Source organism: Halichoerus grypus, chromosome 4 (genome assembly GCF_964656455.1).
Source record: "Halichoerus grypus chromosome 4, mHalGry1.hap1.1, whole genome shotgun sequence".
Lineage (NCBI taxonomy): Eukaryota > Metazoa > Chordata > Mammalia > Carnivora > Phocidae > Halichoerus > Halichoerus grypus.
Genome location: NC_135715.1, coordinates 159,933,591 through 159,956,944, shown reverse-complemented (window position 1 = coordinate 159,956,944; position 23,354 = coordinate 159,933,591). Strand labels below are relative to the sequence as shown.

The 23,354-nt window shown below is 45.6% G+C and overlaps 1 protein-coding gene across 1 annotated transcript in view; it reads right to left on the bottom strand.

Annotated features, from left to right (window-relative positions):
• Positions 1-23,354, bottom strand: part of LOC118539774 (aldehyde oxidase 2-like) — an 81,764-nt gene that overhangs the window by 36,623 nt on the left and 21,787 nt on the right. The window contains exons 11-23 of the mRNA XM_078070028.1: positions 20,247-20,398; positions 18,628-18,721; positions 16,535-16,644; positions 14,730-14,914; positions 13,886-14,063; positions 12,532-12,624; positions 11,263-11,432; positions 10,554-10,668; positions 8,666-8,788; positions 5,627-5,723; positions 4,978-5,102; positions 3,943-4,076; positions 1,568-1,655 (exon numbers count right to left, since the gene is read on the bottom strand). Of these exons, the coding sequence (XP_077926154.1) occupies positions 1,568-1,655; positions 3,943-4,076; positions 4,978-5,102; positions 5,627-5,723; positions 8,666-8,788; positions 10,554-10,668; positions 11,263-11,432; positions 12,532-12,624; positions 13,886-14,063; positions 14,730-14,914; positions 16,535-16,644; positions 18,628-18,721; positions 20,247-20,398 (1,664 nt within the window). The remainder of the gene's footprint in view (positions 1-1,567; positions 1,656-3,942; positions 4,077-4,977; positions 5,103-5,626; positions 5,724-8,665; positions 8,789-10,553; positions 10,669-11,262; positions 11,433-12,531; positions 12,625-13,885; positions 14,064-14,729; positions 14,915-16,534; positions 16,645-18,627; positions 18,722-20,246; positions 20,399-23,354) is intronic.

The window sequence follows — 23,354 nt, the reverse complement described above, 5'->3', positions numbered from 1 at the left end:
ATTTACAAATAGCTCTGAATAACCCAGCAAAACTTGGTTAGCTAGGTTTGAATGAGGATCTCACTCTCTCTATATATATACACATACTGACACATCTCTCTCACACCCACAGCTTACTATATTGGAAGTAAAATTATATTTCTTTAAAAATAAAATAAAATTTGGATTTTCTAAAGTCTATTTCCCTCATTTTAATTATATTTTACATTACTATAATTACCAAAATATTTACAGTCTAGAACCTTCTTAATAAAGACTAGTACTAAAACAGTCTCATAATGCAATATAAATAAAGTCTGATTTATAACTCAGGCCAAAACCAAAGAATTCAACAACCACCATAACAAAACACACTGCCATAATCCTAGAATGTGCCTCTACATTATTCTTGGTGCTAGAAGATAATAGTAGTTGTATTCATCTCTGTGCATTTGAAGGCAAATAAAAAATTTAATGGCCAAGTGTGGTCCTTTTCTCCCAAATTATAAAAATTACTAATGCCAATGGAAGAAATAAAATGGTGCTGTGGTATGGCTTTAGTAACCCAGGAAATACAATACTTTAGTAATCTAAGGCAGTGACCTCAGGTAGAGTATCTAGCTATGTGTATGCTCTAAGCAATTCCCAGATAAAACGTCTTTGATATAGAAACATTACATTAGAACTATCCTAAGAACTCAGTCACAAATTTGAAAAGTACTATTGTTGTCAACTAGATGTTAACAGTATTTTTAATGGTGCTTATGCCATAGTTGTATAAAATGCAATGAGTGTGGTTTGAAAAAATATAAAATTATTTCATTAGTTAGTGGATTCTTTTTTTCCTATTTGCAAAGAACTTTTGTGACACTTTCATAACAACTTAGTGGAAACACTTGTAAAAATGATTTTGTAGTTACAGTGGTAAAATTGTTTCCAAACATTTCAACTGCAAAATATTTTCTTTTTTTAAAATATTTTCTTTTTAATATTTTTCTTTTTTTTTCTTCTTTAAGATTTTATTTATTTATTTGAGAGAGTGAGAGAGAGAGAGAAAGAGAGAGAGAGTGCGCACGTGAACATGAGCGAGGGGGGCGGGGAGGGCGGTTAGAGGGAGGGGCAGGCAGAGGGAGAAGCAGACTCCCAGCTGAGCAGGGAGCCCGATGCAGGGCTGATCCCGGGACTCCAGGATCATGACCTGAGCTGAAGGCAGATGTTTAACCGACTGAGCCACACTTTTGTGTAGGTGCCGCTACACAAAATATTTTTATAGTCAGGAAGTTTTGGTATAACAAGTCCTTGTAGCTTCTTTCATTTTTTGTCTTTGAGGAACCACCAATGAAAATCTTATTCCTTCAATAATTTTTTATCATTTGAAATTGTGTTATCATTCAATTTCTTCATAATCTATACTAGATTTACTAAAATTTCCTCATAAAATTTATGAGTATTCAAGTACACAGCATTTTCATTTAATATTTTAGGTAAGATTATTGTTTTTAGAATGTAGCAAAATCAAAATAATAAAAAATTATAAAACCACTCAGATAAAATGAGGTATTTTAATAATTTCACCTTTAATACTCACTTTATATTTTCCAAATAATGGGTGCCTTCCCCCTGTTATTAGCATATCATCTTCACGATCAAGAACAAGACGAATGGGATGACCAGTTCTAAAGAAAACAAATCTTAGATTCTCCACCCTTTCCACCCACCCATCCATCCATTCCCCTATTCATCCATCTACCCATCTATCATCCGCCCACCCATTTATTCATCCCTCATTTAACTATCTACCCACCCATCCATCTATCTACCTTTCTACCCATCCATCCTACATCCATTCGCCCACCCATTTATCCAGCCATTCATTTAACCATCCATTCCCTGAGTGCATACAATGAGCTGGGCACTGATATGCAACCATACTCTCTGAGCACATACAACGAGCTGGGCACTGATCCGAATTAACATGTGACCAAATTACTACTGTCGCTGTAGCCTATAACTCAATGGTTGGAGATCTAGCTAAAGCGATTAATGTCACATGCCAGTTAACTTGTGTTCTTTTTTTTTTTTAAGATTTTATTTATTTATTTGTCAGAGAGAGAGAAACAGCACAAGCAGCAGGGGCAGCAGGCAGAGGGAGAAGCAGGCTCCCCGCTGAGCAGGGACCCCGATGTGGGACTTGATCCCAGGACCCCGGGATCATGACCTGAGGTGAAGGCAGACACTTAACCGACTGACCCACCCAGGCGTCCCTAACTTGCGTTCTTACGGCTTCAGATTTGATGTTCACCCAGATCCAGCCATTTTGCATATCCCCACCACTAGTTACAAAAGAGAAAGAGTGCAAATAGATAAATGCAAACTTAACAACACAACTGCAAAAACAAGGCCAAGTACTTGTCCTTAGCCTGCTGGTTAGCATCTTCATTTCTACCCATGAACGCTACCCTGTTGGCCAAGTTGGGCCCTCAGTATTCGGAGCGTTAGCCTTTCTGTATCTCTAGGGCAGTGGTTCTGGACTCTTTGGAGTGCAAAAGAATCATCTGGTATTTTGGTGAAAATTCAGATTCCTGAGCCTTAGCACTAGGACTCTCATTCAATACATTGGGGAGGGGCCCTAGAATTGGCATTTTTCTCAGTGATTCTTATCAGGTATTTTCAGGTACATGTTGAAAACTATAATTCTGGCACGAGGTTTCCTTTTTTTTTTTTTTTGCTTTTTTGTGTTTGTGTTTTTGTTTTTTTAATGGTGAAGACTACCTGGAGCATCAGTTAAATGTAAAGTTTCTGGGTCCACCCCCTGGTGATTCTGATTTGGTGGGTCTGGGATGGGGAGGCAGGGATTTCTATGAGCCTGGGAGAGTCTTATTATCAACAGTTTGGGAAGCCTACTCTGGGAACTACCGAATGCATGCAGATGTGTGCTAAGGCAGGCTTGTAGCCTAAGGCGCTGGTTCCCACACTTGGCAGCACAGTGGCACCACCGGGGTAATTTCAAATACAGTGATGCCTGGATCTTTATGGGGCAGCCTAGGCATTGGGATTTAAGTGCTCCCTGGATGATTCAAATGTGCGGTAATGCTTGAATAGTCTTAAAGGCACAACGCCTAGTGGGAGCATGATGAACTGATTATCCCTTGCTGGGTTCTTGGTGGGTGTGAATAGAGAGGTTCATTATGGAAAGAACTAGAGATGGCATTCAGATCTTGTGATTTTCCACCTCTCACTGCAGAACAAGACACACATCTGAGTGCTTTGGGAGCTAGCTCTGAACTACACAGAATTTGTCAAAGGAAGCAGGACCTTTGAACTTTGTGGGCTGACTGGGGCTCTGACAGTACTTTGTTACTACCAAGAAACAGTCGTAGAAAATGAACAAGGATCTGAAAAGCTAGCAACTGGAATAGCATAAACAGCAAAAGAGCAAGCTTTCTGGTTGGGGTTAGCCCGGGAACTTTCTTTGAGGATGTCATCTATCATTAAACTAACATTGAATAGCCAGCCCTTCCCAGGTGCAGAGAGGCAGAGGGTGGGAGCCTTTCTTTCCTCACTCCACCCTGTCTGCAGCTAGAGTAGGAAGGAAAAGTGGGGGAGGACCCACCCCCTTGGTGTTCCACTTGGGTAGGATACTTGTCCCACCCCTAAATGGGTCACCTTCCTTGAAACTCAAGGCCAGGGCAGCCTCAGCCTTGGAACTATTTAACTAATAATATCACTTTTCCTTTTTATAGCAAATTAGCCTATTTGAAGTCCTGTGTACATTCGACTTTTCAAATAACTCTAGGAGGGTGGGTACTCTATCTATAATTATAAAGAAAAAGAGACAGGAGCCTGAATTGCCCAAGGACACTCAGGTGGTTGTGACAGCAGTCCAAGTGACCCTCAGTGACTCACTGATTTACCCTTAGCTCTGTACATTTTATACCCTCCTATATCCCCTAGTGCACTTACTTGATAGCGCCCACAGCTGCAATAGCTCCAAATACGGCTGGTCTTCCTATTTTCCCGCCAAAACCTCCACCCACCCGTTTGACGTGACAGATGATCCTATTGATGGGGATGTTTAAAGTAAAGGACACTGTTTTCTGTAAAAGTTAGATAATGGAAAAGTTTTCCAAGAAATGGCAAAGAATCCTTTTGTTTTCTGAAACAACATCATAGCAATATTCATCCATACCTACTATCAGAAAAACAACAACAAAAAACTAAGATAGTCTAAATCTGTCTTGCAGAGCTCTATTGAGTTCATAAACATCGTTAATCTTACAGAACAGCCTTTCCAGCAGAAAAATGGTATTTTCCAGAAGGGAAACTGTTTGAGTCCTAGATTCCTGTCAGAAGCTGGAATCATAGCCAAATGCCTAGACCTGAAGTCCCAACAAGGTGAAAATCAGCAAACTCAGGACAACTTGCTAAAGAAGATGTTTGCAGCTAAAAACCCTAGGGCAGTTTGCAACTGGGAAATGAAAATGTGCTACAAAGTGATGTGTTCACTCCAAAGTTTATCTGTAATGATTATTTTAGAGAAAAACCACATACGGGATATTATTTAGTGTTGTTATCCAATCATAGAGCTCATTTAAGCATGCTGCAAATGAATGCTCTCTTTAAATCTCAAGTGACTGTGGCTGTTCTTTTTTTTAAATTTGATTTAATTTATTTTATTTTATTTTAATTCCAGTATAGTTAGCATACATATTATATTAGTTTCAGGTGTACAATATGGTGAGTCAACAATTCTCTACATTACTCAGTGCTCATCATGATAAGTGTACTCTTAATCCCCTTCACCTCGACTGTTCTTTTATTTACTTGACAAGACCAGACAAAATAAAAGTGTTCTGGTATCTTAGCTGCTCCACTGGGGTCTAGTACCTGGACATCAAGTTTCTACAGGTAAAATGGCTGCCAACTGTGAGGCTGTGGGCATCAAAGGCCATGATGGAATTAGGAATTTGGGAAGGTAAAGGCGATCCTGGGCCTTACCTGCACGTGGGCTGGATCCTGTGTTGACACATAAATGTCCAGTTCTTCGTCCTCTGCCTTCGGAATAACAAGCACACTTTGTGTTTCCATGTAAAAATGTTCCTGTCCTCCAACATGGACCTCTCCTGTTAAGTGCAAGATAGGGAAATTCTTGTTAAGTGCAAGATAGGGAAATTCTTGAAAGCGTGTGCTAGTTGGAAACTACTATGTTGAGGAATTGAAAAGCAAGTAAGATGTGGACTGACCAGTCTGGATTTGTTCAGACCAAGGAACTGATGGATCAGGCATTTGTCCTGTGGCAACAGAGGGCAATCTGTTTCTGAGATTACAGTTTTGGATAACAGGTTCAAAGTGTCTGGTTCTATTCCTCTGTCCTTGACTAATCAAAGTGCTAGGGATTTTTCTTCTATATATTCTGTTGCTCCCCACCCCCCACCTCTAAAGGCAACACACACACACACACACACACGCACACACTCTCTCTCTCTCTCTCACACACACATAATCTGAGAGGAAGAGCTATAAGAGAAATTTGTCAAAGTTCTGAGTCTTTAGAGGATACCCTTCTGAGAGAAAATCACATGTTCTCAGTATCTGCTTTGAAATAGAAATCGTGCAAAGATTCTATTAAATATCCTGAATCACTTACCTTCAACAATTTGATCAGCTTTTTCAAATGCCTCCTCAATGTTTCCTTGTTCAAGTTTTTTTTCAGGGCATAGGAATGAGTTGTGCTTTATGGCATCCTAAATGATAGGAAAAAAACACACAAGCCAATTAAAATTTTTTTTTCTTCCTATGGCATTTTTTTTTCTTAATCAAAGGCCAGTAAACTCCCTAAAATAACCACGAAGGGAATCATCAAGCAAGGAAGTACTAGAGTAGTGGGCTCGTGGTAGAGATGAGATGGATGTCAGAAGGACGTCTTCTAGACTGCAGGGAAAACCGACAAGAAGGATTAGGGAAATGTGAAGAATTGAGATCTGGGGATGCTATGATGGCCCAGGATGATAAATGCTCATTTCTCATCTTCAGTGTGGATGTCCAGGGAACAGGTGATAGGTCTAACTGCAGTACGGGTGAGGTTCTAGGCCTTCCCTCTTTAACCTCTCCTTGAAGAAAAATACTTGTGTAAGACTTAGGTAGCTCACATACAAGAACCTCTAACTCAGGGATCTAAAGAACTGAGGCCAAGTTGAGAGAGAAGACTCAAGTCCTAACACATCTCTGGGCAAGAAAGCCCAATAGACACTGTAGGAAGTTTGTTCATTTCTTTGGGTATTTGGCATATCTCGTAAGGGCCTTTCTAGCCCTTTCTTCTATGTTTTCTTTCCGACAATAGTGTGAACTGACTACACATGAAGACTGGAAGCCATCCCACTCTGAGGCTCTGTGGATTCACCTATTAACAGCTGATCCTTGCTGAGCCTTTTGGCCCAACGTGATTTTCCATACTTCAGAATGGCACCTGTTTCCTGCATTCTTACTCTCCAATAGCCTTAGAGTTCATCATCTATCTTGCTCGTTATGATAATGATGAGAGCTGCCAATATTTACCAAGGGCTCGCTTTGTTCAAGCACTGCACAATACACAGCACATGTATATGCATTCTCACATTAATTCCATTATGATCTCTCTTTTTTCCAGATGCAGAGACTGGGTTTAGAGAGGTTAAATGCCTTTCTTAAAGTCATGCTGCAAATAAGAGATGGAGGCAGCGTTTGAGCCCCAGCTTAGCTTTCAGAAGCCTCTTGCCTGGTGAAGAATACTTGATTTCTTAAAGCAGCAGAAAATGTGTACCAGATAGTGGACTTTTTCATTTTCTTCTACACCAAGATCTCACTGAGCCACCCGAGTTCATGTGGAAGTATGTTTATCGCCATACTGGAAATGCGTCATGAGATCATATAATCTTGTTGTAATATGTGCTTTGTTTAGTGAGGATTGAGTATGTGCCAGGCACTGTGCTAAGTGCTTTCCATGTATTAACTCATTTAGTCTCGTAACAGCTTGATGAGGTAGGTATTATTATTAGCTCCATTTTACAGGTGAAGAAACCATGACACCTTAACTCGCTGAAGGTGACACGGTTAGTCAGGTGCGCATCCAGGGTTCAAACCTAGCAGTTTGGTTCTAGAACCTGTGCTTTTAGCCACTACCCTCCACTGCCTCTCATATATACAGCATTGAAGTGAATGAATGGGTGGATGGGTGAGTAAGTGTTGGTATGTATGACTATTTTGTTACCTACTTTCATTCACAAAAGAAATTTTTAGCTGACTCTGGACAGTCCCATTCTGAGAGAACTCTAGATCTCTAACCATTCTGAGTCCCAGGATATTTCATGGTTTTTCTTCTGGGTGCCATTTCCCCCTTGAGGAAATGGGATTAGAACTGAGATTTCAAAAACTGGTATTAGAATCTTAGTACAACCCAGGGATGGAGAGTGAGCCAAGAAAAAGGGTCTGGACTTCTTGCAAACTTGGCAAAATGGGAATTTGGAACAGAATTGATTTGGTTTAGAAAGATCAAGAAACATGACCTTTTTAACACTTTGAATATTGAGCAAGTTGTACCTTTTAGGCACATTTAAAAAATGTCAAGTGGTTCACTGGGGCCTTTGAAAAAATTCTATTTTCTGTCACAAGTGCACAAATAAGAAAGCTTTTCTCAGCTCAGTTACTCTGAACTTGTCCTTCATTGAGTTAGAACCTGCAAATCCCAGTCTATATCTGAATTTTCTATTCTAACTTCATTCTTTCTGCTTTGGAAATAGCATTTGTATTCCATCAGCTAGACCCAAAAATAAGAGGGGAAATTTCTGTGGAATTCTATCATGAAAGTCACTCTGTTTTTTTGGCCCCACCTTGAAAACATGATCGTTCTCAATATCCATTCTCATCATCTTACCCAATTTTTAGTGGATATGTAGTCACCTGGCATAAAGTCTACATTGCCCAGCTCCCCTTGCATGTAGGTGTGGCATCTGACTAGGTGTTAACCAATGAGATATGGGAAGTGTCCTTAAAGGGAGGGGACATGCCCTTCTTCATCATCTCATTCTCTCTGCTGTCTGGAATGTGGACTTAATGGCCAAAGCTTCAGCAGCCATTGTGGACCAAAGTGTGACGTGGAGTATAGAAACCATGCATGATGCAGCAACTAGATAGAAGGAGCCCAGATCCCTGAAACATAAAACCCCAAATAAGCCCTGGACTGACTACTTCTAGATCTTTTGAATGTGAGAGAGAAAGAAACTTCAATTCTTGGTGTGTTTTTTCCTCCTCATTTCTTAGAGCCAAAGCTAATTTTAATTCATACAAGTAATACCTTCTAGAGAAAGCTGATTTTTCCAGAACGAGTCAGTGACAAGAAAAAGTTAGAATTAGTCTTGCATCAAGAAATTTACAAAGGTGGGGGCGCCTGGGTGGCTCAGTCGGCTAAGCGTCTGCCTTTGGCTCAGGTCCTGATCTTGGGGTCCTGGATCGAGCCCCATATCAGGCTCCCTGCTCAGTGGGGAGCCTGCTTCTCCCTCTTCCTCTGCCCCTCCCCCTGCACATGCTCTCTCCCTCTCTCTCTCTCTCTCAAATGAATAAATAAAATCTTTAAAAAAATAAAAAAAGAAATTTACAAAGGTGCTTTTGATTCTACAACCTTACAGGAAAGAAACCAGCCTCCCCTGCTTACGTTGATGGTCAAGATTACTGGCTCCAGATCTTCATAGGTGATCTTTATCTTTTCAAGTGCACTCTTTGCCTGTACATCTGTCTCTGCAACCACAGCACAGATGATGTGGCCCACGCAAAGCACCTGCAGAAAGTATATGCCTGAAGCAGGTAGAAAAATATCTGTAGAAATAGTCTTACTCAACAGTGGCTGGTGTCTTATTTATTCTTGTTTAGCAATAATAACCATACTGGAGGTCACATTCAACCACATGTGCTTGGTTAAGAAAATTAATTTAAAAAATAATTTAAATAATACAGATGATTCCACTGGCCATTTTACTAAATGAATGTCAGCCCCAGAGTGGATGTGAGATTGGCTGTGACTGGAATCTGTTGTGTCCTCTGTCAAGCCTGGTTCACACGTGTCATCTTCATGGTATGAGTTATCATCGTAGAATTTAAAGAGAAGGAAAAGTGTTTTTTGTATAGTGTGATTCCTGTTACGAACTACCCTGAATCCCCTCCTTCTTCCCAAACTCCTATGTTGAAGCTCTAACCTCCAATGTGACGGTATTTGGAGACAGGGCCTTTAAAGGGGTAATTAAACTTAAGTGAGGTCATCAGGGTGGAGCTCTAACCCAAAGGACTGATGTTCTTACAAGAAGAGGAAGCTACCAGGGAGGCTCATCTACAGACAGGAGGTCGTGTGGGGACTCACTGAGAGAATGACTACCCGCAAAGCAAGAAGAAAGGCCTCGGGAGGAACCAAACCTGCCAACACCTTGATCTTGGTTGATCAGCCACCAGAACTGTGAGAAAATAAGTTTCAGTTTTGTTAAAGTGACCCAGGCTGTGGTATTTTGTTATGGCCTCCTGAGCAGATAATAGAGCTCTTTTTTTTTTTTTTTTAATTTTTTTTTTAAGATTTTATTTATTTGCGAGAGAGACAATGAGAGACAGAGAGCACGAGAGGGAGGAGGGTCAGAGGGAGAAGCAGACTCCCCGCCGAGCAGGGACCCCGATGTGGGACTCGATCCCGGGACTCCAGGATCATGACCTGAGCCGAAGGCAGCCGCCCAACCAACTGAGCCACCCAGGCGCCCGCAGATAATAGAGCTCTTAAGTAACAGCTGACCTCTTCGTCCGGAGTGCAACCAAAAGAACAGTGATTCATTTCACGGTTGGAGAAACAGTCCGTGTGACTCACTGAGACCTGACAGTACAGCTAACACCTGCTGAGAGCCTTCGGGGGCCAAGCACTGTTGTAAGCATTTTACATGCATTAGCTCATTTAAATCTCACAGTAACACGACGGTGTTGGTGCTATGATGATTCCCATTTTGCAGATAATGATGCCCAAAGGCACACAGCTAGTGAGGGTGGAGCTGGAACATGAACCAGGGTAGCCTGGTTCCAAAAGCAAGTATTCAATGAATGATCGTGGAATTGAATTAAAAGGTCAAGGATGGCAAGAGCAACTTTATAAAAACTGGCCTGTGTAAGAGTCCGTGGGGGTGGGGGTGTGTATGTGGGGTTGGTCCAGGAAAGGAGGAATTTAGTATAATAACAGGGAGTAGCTGTATTTTTTGTACTCTCCTTTTAAGGTTTTTCTAGTGTATTCTATCCTGATACGGTCAGCTCCTACATTCATTCTTCAGACAAGGGTAAACTGACTCAAGAGCACACAGTGGGAAAACTAGGACTTGTTTTTCTGCAATAAATGTCCTTTTTACTATGTAATTTCTAAGTCTGTCTGAATAAAGATGTTAGGTGTAGAGAGAAGCTGGAAGAATTGGCACTTCTATCCCCCAATGGGGGGTGGGTGGAGGGGGGCGATTGCAAACCAGCTCGAGGTCGGACCCTGGTGATTATCTGCACAAGGTCGCCTGAGAAGGCGTGCTCTGTACCTCATCTACAGCCATCAGCTTGTCATCCTCAGTCCCACTGGTGCCTGGCATGTCCTCAGCTGTTATCACCTCGACCACCCCAGGTAGTTCAAGGGCCTCAGACCAATCAATTGATCTGAAAAAAAAAAATATTTAAGAAGTAGAAATCAGCAAACTTCGAGGGCCCCAGACCTAAGGGAAAGATAGAACATTGTTGAAAATAAAAATTACAACAGCTTAGGTCCTGACCAATAAGAGCTGACCTGCCCCAGGATCTAGGAGGTTCCCTGCTGGGTTAGGGTAACACTTCAGCTACTGGAGGGGAGTGAGGGTCGGGGCCCATGTGGCTGTGGCAAGCGACTTTCTTAGGAAGCTTAGGACACCGGGCATTTACCATTCAGAAATGCAGTATTTCAGGGTTTTATCACCAGCTGAGTATCGCCCTACTCTGAGTTACTCCTGGGAGCCAGGCCTGAGGCTCCAGCAGAGAGCTGAGGTATTGTGAAGTTAGAATAGAAGCAAGGAGCCCATAACTACTATTTTTGTTCTCTCTTTCTTAATGGTCATTTCCAGATACCCTCCCTTTCTGCTCCTGGGGATGGTGACCTTTTCTTTATTCTTTCAATTTTAGGTTCTTTGGGTTTAGGACACAGCAGAACAGGCACATTCTTCTGAGGGAAACTGCAGGTGTGCTTTTAAAAAAATTTTTGAAAGCTTTCCATTTACTTACATGATTTTTGCATGGGCTCTGGTACTGGTCACCAAAACCATGAAAAGTTCTCTATCCACCATTGGAATGTCATCACAAAATACGGCTTCACATGTAGCATGTTTCAGACCTGATAGGTGCGTGATGGGACGTCCAACTGGGTCTTGGAGGGATTGGTGAGAATCCACACTCTGCAGAGGGAGACAAGAGTTGCCCTGGAAAACCTGAATCTCCGCAAGCGGCCTGGCCAATTACCAACACTCCTGATTCAGGATTAAAAAATGAGTTGCCCTCAGGCAACAAACACTGGAGTGGGTCAGATGATAAATGTGACAATTTAATGATGTAACTAGCCTGGGGAATTGTCCTGTCAGTTATGTGGTAATGCCGACCTTTTGGCAGAATTGTGAAGTAGGTGAAGGGGCACCCTAGCTTTTCCTTTTGGCATCTTCTGTTTCCAAGTCGTGCCTCTGTACTGCTTTATTCTGGAATTCAGAGGGCCTCCATGTCCTGCTTTCTTACCTTTCTCATGACCAAACTGTTCACAACTAAACTGATCATGATGATGAAGCCTAAAATGATATAAATCCCGATGGTAGGGGACCAAAATCTAAGCCAAAACCTTGAGCATCAACTTGAACGGGGCCTGGGGGAGGGGAGAGGGGAGAAGAGCTAATGGAGTGGAGTCCACCCAGATCCAGACCAAGGTGCGTTGGCTGCCCCTGTAAGTGGCCCAAAAACATCACTGGGAGGATAAGGAGATGGAGGTGTTTACTCTGGAATGCTTCTCAGGGATGATCTGTGTGTGTGTAGATGGGGTGGGGGGGAGGGGCTGGGTGCTAACAGATAATAATAGATACTTTCTATATTGTCCTTCAAGAAGGGTGGGTTCAGGTACTGGCAGGGCTCTTGCTTTGCTGACTGGAGATCAGACATTTGCAATCAGGGCTGGAGGCTGAACCTTGCTACTGTCTTACTCAGTCCTTCCCCCACACCTGGCTTAGGTGCTCTTCAAACAAATGCCCAAAGAACATCAGTCGGAGGAGATTATCAATTATTAGTCAGATGGTCAAACCATTCCAGGTTGGTTCAGCCTTGAGTATGCATAGTGGTAGCTCAGGCCTGATTCTAGATACAGTGGCTCCCGGACTTGGCCTAAACAAAGGGCAATGTACTAGCAAAAACTAGAAAGTCAGAACTGTAAATCACAACTCTGAAGTGCTTGCTTAGCTCACGTAGCTATAGCTTATCTCTTAGTTCCTAGGTTCCCATTAAATTATACTCACTGACCTGGTACCTTTGGACTCCCTGGGGTCCTGTGACAGGGAAATCTTCTAGAGCACGTAGGAATTGGTCTGAAATTTCAGGATAATGATGGCTGTCCTGAGAGACAATTCAAAACAATAAAGATGAACCGATTAGCCTATGATTAAACTGGGCTTTGATGTGTGTGAAAATGACTTGCCTACAGTATCCAAGAAATTGCAAGCCCGGGGTAACCTGGAGGACCAAAATCCACATCACCTCCCAGGATCTCCCTTCCTTTCCACATAAAGAGGAACTGGACTGACTGATTTGAATCTGATCCTCCAGTCACCCTGAGGATGGAGAGACCTGTCAATGAGCTGGGTAAAGGCAGATGAAAGAAAATTGGGGACTGGATCAGCCATCCCAGAATGAAATGGAGTTCACTGTACACAAAAGAGCCCACATCCTGATTGCTTTTCTCAACAACGCAGCAATTCAGCAGTAAAATTGGGAAAGCTCTCTGGGTGTCTGAAACACACCAAGTGTTTTGATTCAGAAATTAAATGGCAGGATGACTGCCCTGGTGAATGTGGTTGGTGAGGGTCTACCTCTGAGTAAATGAAAATTGGGGACCTTGGGTGACGTGAGGAGTGTTGGAGTGGGGTGTGGTTGGAAACAGGGGGTACAAGGTAGGGTGAGAGTTATATTCATAGTCAGGGAAAGAAATAGAGAGTGAGAGAACGTTTTGTTTTGCTTAACTTATTCCAGAAATTTACAATCAGAAAGTCTAGAAAGAAGCCACTTAAATATTTGCATACAAATAAATTTTAGTATTTTTTTGAAAAATAAAATTTTATCTTACATTTTATATTGAATATAAAATTTCAGAACAGGCAAACCTAATCTCTAGTGCCATGAAGCGGATCAGAGTTTGCCTGGAGGCAGGGCTGGGAGGATTGACTGCAAAGGGGCCAAAAGGGACTTTTGGGGGTGATGAAAATGCTCTATACCTTGTTTGACGGTGGCTATGTGGGTTTGCACATTTGTTAAAACTCATTGGGTTTAAATAGGTGCATTTTGTTATATGTAATTATACTGCAGTAAAGCTGAGTTGAAAAGAAAAAGAAATTGCACACTGCGGGCAGGGGCCCCGCGAGGCCGTGCGGCTCAGGACACGCAGTGAACGTCTAAGAAATGCAGACAGCCTGGCATCCTGAGCCTCACGTAGCAGCCCTCCAGGGCTGAATCCCCGAAGGGGGGCTGGCTGGGAGCTGACAAGACCCGCCTCAGAACAGGTGACAGGTAACGGCCCAGGCTGCCCACAGACAGGTCGCACACGGAGCGGGAAGCTGGGAGCTTTTGGCTGCAAGGAGCCCAGGAATGCCAGAGCACTTACAGGCATCAGCTTTCCTAGCCTCTTCAGTTCCTGCAGAACCTCCAGGTAGCATTTGGAGAAGAAACTGACCACCAGAGTCCTCTTGAATTCCTCTTTCCCCCCTGGAGCCCAGCCTGGGAGGGAGACTTCTTCCAGAAGCAGCCTGCAAGCTTCCTCTAGCATCAGCTCATTCCAGGGCCTGGTGGGGTTGGAGGCGGGGAAGGGACGAGTTCAAGGGCAGTTTCAACAGCACAGCATGTACTAGATATTGGATAGTGACAATTTAGAGAACCCCCGGTCTCCTTTTATGAGTTGGAAGGGAACTTAGAAATCCCCTAACCAAGCCCTTCAGGAAAATCCAGGCACCGAGGGCCTGAGGGTCATGGCAGGGTGAGGATGGGACCCTTTCATTGCAGCATGAACCAAGCATGTCCGAGAGCCAGACCACGCTGGAGCCAGGCATTAGACAAAGAGCCCATTAGGGACAATTCCATTGGGAACTGGACAGGCCCTTACTGAGGAAGAAATCGAGTGTTCCCGAGCAGCAGGTGCAGCAATAGGTGCCCTCGGACACCGGCTGGTGTGGGTTTGCTGGCGTGCTGGTGTGCGCGTGAGGACGGGGGCTGAATGCGGTCCCAGGCCAGTTTTGTTGTATCCCGCACCCATGGCGCGGCCCCTCGTTAACCAAAGTCAAGTGAGGTTTGATTCATTAGCAAAATTACAGAGAGAACAAGCAGTGTGTTCTACGTACAGGAGTTTCCATCTTCCCAGGGCTTTTAACAACATTGGCCAGAGCCAAATCTCTTCCTTTTTTTTCTTTTTTGACACCAGGTTTCACCTTTGGGGTGCAGGGTTCGCTACCTACCTCCCCACAAGCTGCTGGCAGGACTTCCGTGCGCTGACCGTGGCGGCCCCAACCCCTCCGTAGGAGACGCTCAGGTCCTCAATGGTGTCTGTGCCTTCCTTGAGGAGGACCCGCATGCCAGCACTCACGTCGGCCAAGGCATTGTGCTGGCCCTGAGCCTGTCGGAAGGCTGACACAAATTCCCACTGTGGGGACAAGAACCATTTGGGGTTGTTTGACATGTGGAAACTAAGAGCATGGCTTCTGCTTCTTGGTCTACTAATTCATCACGTAGACTCAATCTAAGAGGACACAAAAGACATTTGGCACAGCTAGAGGGCAAGTCGGTTGCCTTCTCACTCAAAGTGAGAATGGCGCCCTCCCGAAGGCCCATCCCCAGTGCCCGGCGCCCTCAAGGAACAGGGATCACTGTGCACTTTTCCCGAGGCTAAGATACCTGGATCATGTCTATGTGCTCTGTTTCCAGGGGCTCTTCCCTCTAGTCTCCAGATGCCTCTATCTTCATGAGGCTGGAGGAGCCCTCCCAGCACAGGTGGTTTTTTTGTTTGTTTGTTTGTTTGTTTTTTAAGATTTTATTTATTTATTTGACAGAGAGAGACACAGCGAGAGAGGGAACATAAGCAGGGGTAGTGAGAGAGGGAGAAGCATGCTTCCCGCGTAGCAGGGAGCCCGATGCGGGGCTCGATCCAAGGACCCTGGGATCATGACCTGAGCTGAAGGCAGACGCTTAACTGACTGAGCCACCCAGGCGCCCCAGCATAGGTGTTTTTAAATGCAATTTGCTTACAGTGTGAAAGAGACCCACCACATTTCTTGGTTTGTAGAAATGACTACCTTTCCACTTTGCAAAGGTCACAAAGGAGTCGACTAGAACTTTCTGACAGTGGACTAGGGACTCTTGTATCAGGAACAAGAGTCAGGAGGGTGATGGCTGCCTCACTGGGCTCTTTGGCACCGTGACTGTGGATGTTTTGACATGGGGTTAATGGCGATGACCTGTATCTCAAGTGTGTTTCCAACTGTACGGCCACTGAGGGCACTGTGCTTGAGTTGGCCTGGTTTTCTGTCTGGAGCCTTTAGGCAGATGCACATTTGACTAGAATACATCTCAAAGTTTCCATTGCAAAGGAAAAATAAATGAAGGTCATACATGGCTGAAAACATGACTTAATATAAGACTTCCTGCATAACCAAGCTAACTCCTGGCTTTTGATAATTGTGTGTGTGTGTGTGTGTGTGTGTTGAATTGCCTCTCTCTGGGAAGACTGTACTCTTGGACTCAGGTACAGTTTTGGGGAGAGACACGGAACACTGAGTGAGGACAGAGGACCCATGCCACAGCCAGCTGGGTGGTCACATCAACCCCAGATACCTGTGTTAGCAAACTTCTGGAGGCCCTCGTGTTTCTCTGAGCTGTTGGAGTTAGCTAGAGTGGGAAGTGGGGATGCCCAGCCCTAGCGTCCACCTCTTTGTGGGTGAGGCAGAGAAGCTCATTCCATAGCTGGAGAGCTTTAATTTCCGCCTCCCAGAGTTGATCTGTAGACACAAAGGGGTGTGGAAACACAACCGCTGCCCTCAGCGGGCCCCACCCCACAGCTGAAACAACAACCCCAAATCCACACCCCAGAGCTGCTCACCCGAGGGTGTCTGAGAGCTTTGGTGCTGGGCCAGCCCACAGTGGACAGGAAACAGATTTTCAGGGCAGAGTTATTTTCCTTCCATCTGTTTTCAGATTTCTAAAGATGACTGCATTCAGTTATGGAAAGGGAAAAACAACTCTCAGAAGCAGCCAGCAGAATTCTTACCTTTTGAGAGTGAGGGATGTACACAGATTCCAAAATTTCCTCTGGCTTAAGGTCTGCACTTGCCAACCCGGCAAGAAAATGTTCGTTTAGAGGAATCTGGCGTGTACCTGCTGTTGAAGAAAATGACATTTCTGCATAGTTGTGACAGGAATGCCGGAGTATTCTGCACTCTTAAATGTCAGCAGCAAAGAGGAAAAGGTCACCTTCCTCTGCCCCGAGTGAGGCAGCCGTCTGCGTGCGTGACAGTCCAGGGCTCCCCCGTTCCTCCGCCCAGGGCGGGTGGCGGAGGCCCCTGGGCATTCACGTGCTCTGTGAGCTGGGGCTCCTGCCCCCCCCCCCCAAGGCCGGTCAGGCCTGTGCCGTTTTCATCTTTAGGCAGAGGCTGGTTGACTAAACCTAACTCGTTCAACGCTATGATCAAGATAAGGGCGTAGCTTCGGCAGAGACAGGGTTTATTTCCACTAGCAGCAGAGCTCAAATCATTGCATTTGCTTTTTGTTCTTGCTGCTGCTGCTGGATACCTACACCCTTAAAATGAAGTGAGCAATTCACAAAACCTTTCAGCCCAAGTGTTACAATTTAGCGGTCAGAGCAATACCCCCGCCCCCCGTTATAAAACGTGGTTTGTGGCTGCACAGCAGGGCCATGAGGGCTCAAACTGCAGCCCAGAGAGTCGGAGCTGGTTCTGTGCCTGACAAAGGCGGCAAGATGCTGACTGGAACGCAGGGGGGTCCCGAAGGAGGCAGGAGCGCCCCAAAGGAGCCCCTGCTGACCTTGGCTGGCCTGTCCTGCCGCTGGGGTCAGCGAGCTCATCTACCAGCCTTGCCGGAGCGAGGCTGCGCTCAGGGTGGAGGTGGCTTGGGCAAAGCTGGGCAAACAGAGACCTTAAGCCAAAGGTAATGACCAACAGCCCAGTAGGAGAACACCACTGCTAGCACTACTCCTACTGGTGAAGCAGAAGGCTCTGCATGGGGGCCGGGCTCTCCATGCTATCCTGATGCTCCAGAGTCTTGCTTCTTCTTTCCTGCTCTTTGGGGGTCAGGCTGGGGTTGTCTTGGACCATAGGCGGGGAGGGCTGAGAAAAATGGGTGACAGGGCCAGGCCAGGGTGAGGCCCTTTGGCTCCTCCCTCCTGGGTGGGCCCCATGCAAAGCTGAATAGGGACACCGAGAGCTTTTCCTCTGCACAAAGCCTCTCCCAACACTTCCCACCAGTTAGGGATGGGCTCGTATTATGGCCAACAAACCCCTGGAGAGGCTTACCTCGCCCCAAAGTTCACGTGGGGAGCAGATTGTGATTGCTTCCCTGCAGCCTAGCCCCTGGGTCCCACCGCCCATAGGAACGGTGAATGACTGGCCGGCCAAGTGGGGTGGGTGGAAGGAGTGGGTATCTGGTGGGTTGTGGGTGAGGGACGGGCAGGAGTGATCACAGGGAGAAGCAGAACCCCGGGGAGGCAGCCCATTGCAGGCAATGGTTCCCATCCGTGTCTGTCTCTACAGGTGGCCTCAGCAGGGCGGTTGGATGGACTAGACAGGCTGTGTGTCCGATGTCCGGCACAGCCTGGGCCATGGTTAGCGCCCAGGAAATGGGCGTGTCGGCATCGGCCTGGCAGCGGAGGCACCAAGGGAGATGAGCGTTTCCAGGGAGACAAGGGTAGTTTCGCGTGGAACGGCCCCAAGGGAATGATGTTCTCAGCCAGCATGTAGAATGAGTCATTCCCTTCCTCCTGTCCCTAGAGGGCCCGTGGTGTCTGCAGTGTGTCCTCCCTGGCCTCGTGGCTTCACACACAGCAACTGAGAGGGGTGGGCATGAAAAGGAGGAGGGAGCAGCCCTCAGGCAGCAGAGCACGTTCGGCCGGGGCTCTGCTCACCTCCCCTGGCTGTCACGCGGCTGTGGGGGAGTGTCGTGTGGGTGTGGGCTGTGGGGCCAGCCGCAAGCGCGAGCCACTCCCTCGCATCCGTGTGCCTTCCTCCAGGAGCCCGAGTTCCCCACGTGGACTAAGAGCCCCAGACCAGGGCTTTCACTTACAGCCATTCCCTAGAAAGAAAGACAGAAAGTCTTCGGTGCAGTTCAGAATGTTCTGGGGCAGCTCACCTTCTGCTAGCAGATTGAGGGTAGCGTTGCCCACAGCCAAAATTGGATTCAGATCCGAATAGCAGTGCCGGCTTATAATATGTCCCCCTAAGGACTAAGAAGAGATAGTTATAACCTGGGTCATTCTATCCCTCAGATCCTATGCCCCACGGGCACCTGCTTAAGGTCCTCTCGCAGTCACAAGGAGTCTTGTTCTTCTTGGCAGAGGGACTCCATTCCGAGCATCTGGGAGGCCCCTCCTGCCCACTACTTGGGATCGGGAGAGGAACTGATGGTAACTGCCACTCACACAGCATTCGTCCTGTTCTACCTCTTCACACACATTCACTCACTTCTCTCGACAACCCAGTGAAATTGATGCCATTTTTCAGATGAAGACACTGGGCACAGAGGAATTATGAAACTTGAGCCTGGTCTCCCAGCTAGGAAGGGGCAGGCCTGGGATTCAAACCCAGGTAGCAGGACTCTGTGGCCCATTGTGAACCAGCCCCTGCTCAGCCTCGGCCACAGCACAGGTGGCTGCGGTCCCGGCTACAGAGCTGCTGTCCCGCATCTAACCCTGCCTCCAACATGGCCAGCACCCACATGGGTGTGTTGGGGCTCTGGGCTCCTACACCACTGAGGGAGAGCCGCCCTTTTCCTCTTCTGGGGTCTGGTTGAACCTATAGCATCTCAGAACTTGGGAGGGAAATGACTGGCCATTCTACTTCATACTCTCCTCTCCACATAGTGATGGTGCCTCCAGTGACCACCTTGGGTTGCTGTGGTCTGGGCTGGAACATGGGTGAGGACAGGGAACCCCCATTCCTCTAGGAACAGCTTGATGTTCCAGTTCTTGTTTCCACTGAGCTGAATTTGCCTCCCTGGATTTTCCCCTATCAGTCACACTTCTACCCTTTGTGATTATATGAAGTCAATCACATCTGCCCTTTTGAATCTATACATATTTGAAGGCAGCGCTCATGATCCCTCTGACCCCCACCATTCCTCTTTCTGATGTGGTTTCCAACCCCGCACTCTCCTGCCACCATCTCCTCACCAGGCTGCAAGGTGTTAGAGTTCTTGACAGGAGGAATCACTGGAAGAGCTTTTTCAAAAGAAATACGTCCTCCCTTAATTGCCCATATCCCAAGGATTTCTAACATACCATTTGGGGGTATGTAGCGAGGGAGCATGCCTATTTTGAAAAGCCATGTCTCTTCTGTTTCTTCTTCTTCAGAAACAGCCAGACTTTAAAGTGTGACTCTCAGATCTGAGCATTATTCTCCGGCTGCAGTCTGAGCAGTATGGAGTAGAGAAGGCTACCCTCCTTATTTTAGGTACTATACTTCTGTTAATGCAGCCTAAAACTAAATTACATTCTTTGATAGTCTTATCATGAAATTAGCAAAACTATGACCTACATTGCTACTTGGCTATTATGTTGAACTTGACTTAGAGTCCTCTTTTAAATATATTTTTAATAATGTTTGTTAAATATTAAGTATTTATTTATTGTGCCTGTTGTTTCAATCTGCTGAGAACTTTTTGCATACTGATTCTGCCAATGCTTATTTCAACACTGCAGTGAAATTAAGAAATAGGTCCAGTGTGTCTGATGATTGGCCCCTAGAACGTACTGCCATATTCCGGATCTGCTGGCATGCCAGACTCCTCAGGTGCTTCAGGAGGGCTCGGTATGTCTGAGTTTTCTCCTCTGGAAGCTCGGAAACTCGCTCAGCCAAAATGTCTTTTACTTGGGCCAGACTGCAGCCAGCACCTATTGTCAGTCCTAGGAAGCAAATTGTTTTTATAGGTGACATGGGAGGAGCAACTGAATTATAATCATGGTGCCGGGGCCGTCGCGTTCAGCTGGTGCATTGGCTCCCAACACTGGCTGCACAGAGAATCACTGGGAACTCAACAGCACAGATACCTTACTCCCAAATCACTTAAGTCGGAATTTCCAGACATGGGGCTTTTTCAAAGGCTCCCCAGGTAGTTCTGTGCAGCCAGGAGCAATCCCTGGGCTGGTCTATACTCTTCTTTAGACAAATGCAAGGAAATAGAGGCTAGAAAGAAGGAATGAGAGTGACAACTAGCAGGTGGCAGACCTTACTAGAACTCTCCTGACTGACCACAGTGAAACTATGCAAAGCTGTTTGTGACTAAGGGGAATAAATCTGATGGCATTAAAATAATGACCAAGGATTTTTCAATCACTTAGATCACTGCCTATAATCAATAATGTTTTGACTGCCGATTTGCACCTCTACAGGTAGCGTTGATACTCAAAATCCTTGACAACCAGTCCCAAGAGGGCGCCAGCCAATCAGAATGAACACAGCTCCTGAGGAGCTTCCCCAGATATTATGTTGGGCATTATTGGGTGTGAGGACATCGGGGGTCCCCAGGGAGTGTCCAGGGAAGTGGGAGTGATCGGAGAGCATCCAGGAGGATTGGGGCAATGCTATTTGCTACCTGACAAGGAAGTAATTAAAAATAAACAGGTGTTGCAGGCATACTTGTGCGTATTGGCAGGCTATTAGCACCAGCTTTGGGGTTTCCCTACAATAGAGATGAAAAGGGTTCAGGTCAATCTTTGAAAGTGAAGAAGTCACCCAAACTGTCAAGGGATCACTTAGTTGGCCTTTTAAAATTAATCCTTGACTTCTTTGCATTTGTAGAATGAATTGCCCACACATAGAGTCTGATTTGACATCACTTCCAGGGCTGGGTTCTAACTTTAGTTAGTCTGTTTTGCAGGTTGCAGGCTAGGCTTTGATTTTTCTCTTGTGGATTAATCTTTGAGAATATTTTCCCCTCCCGCATAGCTTTATCTTTTATCAATATTAAGAACATACTTGGCACAATACTTCTCCCACCCCTGCCAACATACCCATATAACACATAACATACCTGCAGCTTCAATAATCACAGCTAACCTAATTGATTAGGGAAACCACTATCTGTTCCTTATTATCCTTATATGAAGCAAATCTTGCCTAAAGATAACTCAACTTCTCCTCCCCCTGGAATGTCTCAACCTAGAGTCCTCACCCTGTTGCTGCCCAGTGTTTCATAAAAGGCCCCTGTAACATAGGAGCCCATCCCAGACCCATCAGCGATGGTTCATTGCTTCCTATCACCACAGGGTCCATCGGAGCTTGGTCTTTAACTTCTGCAAAAATCCTGGCCATACTTTTGCTCTCAGGAGCACTGGGAAGTCCAAGCTTGTTTCCTGTCATGCAATCCCTCCTACCTTATAGACCCAGAGCCTTATTAGTAGGGAAGAATTCAGAAACAAAAAGATGTTGTTGTTGTTGTTGTTGTTATTTTAAGGTCAGAAGCATCGTACAGACCAGCCTGTCTCTTATTTGACACAGGTAAAATAGGGCCGTTCAGCCCCAGGGGAGAGTAAAATGCTGGCTGTCTGCTCTGCTCTATTTCCATTGCTCACATTACCCCCTGACTTTGTGTTAGGCTTGACATGGCTGTACTGAGAAAATTCTACTTACTGTATTCCTATTCACATTTTATTCCATCTTTGGTCACAAAACCTAGCCTGTATAATTGGAAAGAGTTTCGACTTTTTTAATTCTCAGAATGTGGGTTTTGTTTTAACTTCATGTTTTTCAGAGTGCATGGGTCTATGGGATAAAGAGGTGGGGACTGGGGCGCCTGGGTGGCTCAGTTGGTTGAGTGACTGCCTTTGGCTCAGGTCATGATCCTGGAGTCCCGGGATCGAGTCCCGCATTGGGCTCCCTGCTCAGCAGGGAGTCTGCTTTTGCTTCTGACCCTCTCTCCTCTCGTGTTCTCTCTCTCATTCTCAGATAAATAAATAAAATCTTAAAAAAAAAAAAAGAGGTGGGGACTTTCTGGAGCACTTACTATACTAAAGATTTTGAGGGGAAAAAATGTACACTGAGTCAAACATGTACGTGATTTGGATCAGCATTCAAAATTTAAACAAATATAAACCTTCACAGAAATTTATTTCCCGTGGGAGGGGTCCTGGGAGGGGGGAACACACACATTTGGCTCCAATGTACCCCTCCCCCACCAATGTTGGCATTCTTCCGGGCCTTAGGAAAAATTTGGGAATCTTGGGAAAAGTTCCTGGAGGAACATTCTGCCACTAGAGGGTACTCACACTTTAATTTTAAGAGGGCCTGAGGAAGGCCTACAGCTTCCTCAGATTTCAGAATCTGGCTCTACTTTGCAGATCCAAACTGAGCAGTCCATTCCAACCACCAGTTGGGCAGGCCACAGGGTGAGCCTGGGGGATGGGGAAAGGCTCATCAAGTAAGGAAAAGAGTTCTCAAGTGGAAACGGGAGATGTGTGGCTTGGTGGCCTGGCCACTAGCCAGTTTGGGGACCTTCGGCAAGTCTACTCTCCTTTTGCATGTTGGCTTCCTCATGAGGAATTCCTAAAAATGAGGGATTTGGGTAACCCTGAGGAATCTGATTTGTGCTCGGAAGGGTCCTCTCAGGCACAGACATAAGGGGGCTCAGTGATAGGGGGATGGTGAAAAGTCTCCCCTCTCCTTTGAACAGAGCAGCTTATTTTCATTTATTTATTCTGTTTAAGGGGGTTTTTTTGAAGGCAGGGTTGGGGTGCTAGAGAAGTCTGAAAACTGGGCTAAATAATACCTGGGGTGAAGATTAGGGAAAGTTTTTCCTGCCTTAACCTCCTGCTTATATTGGTTACCTTTGCTCCCAATCCACCCATTCTACCACTCCCTCTT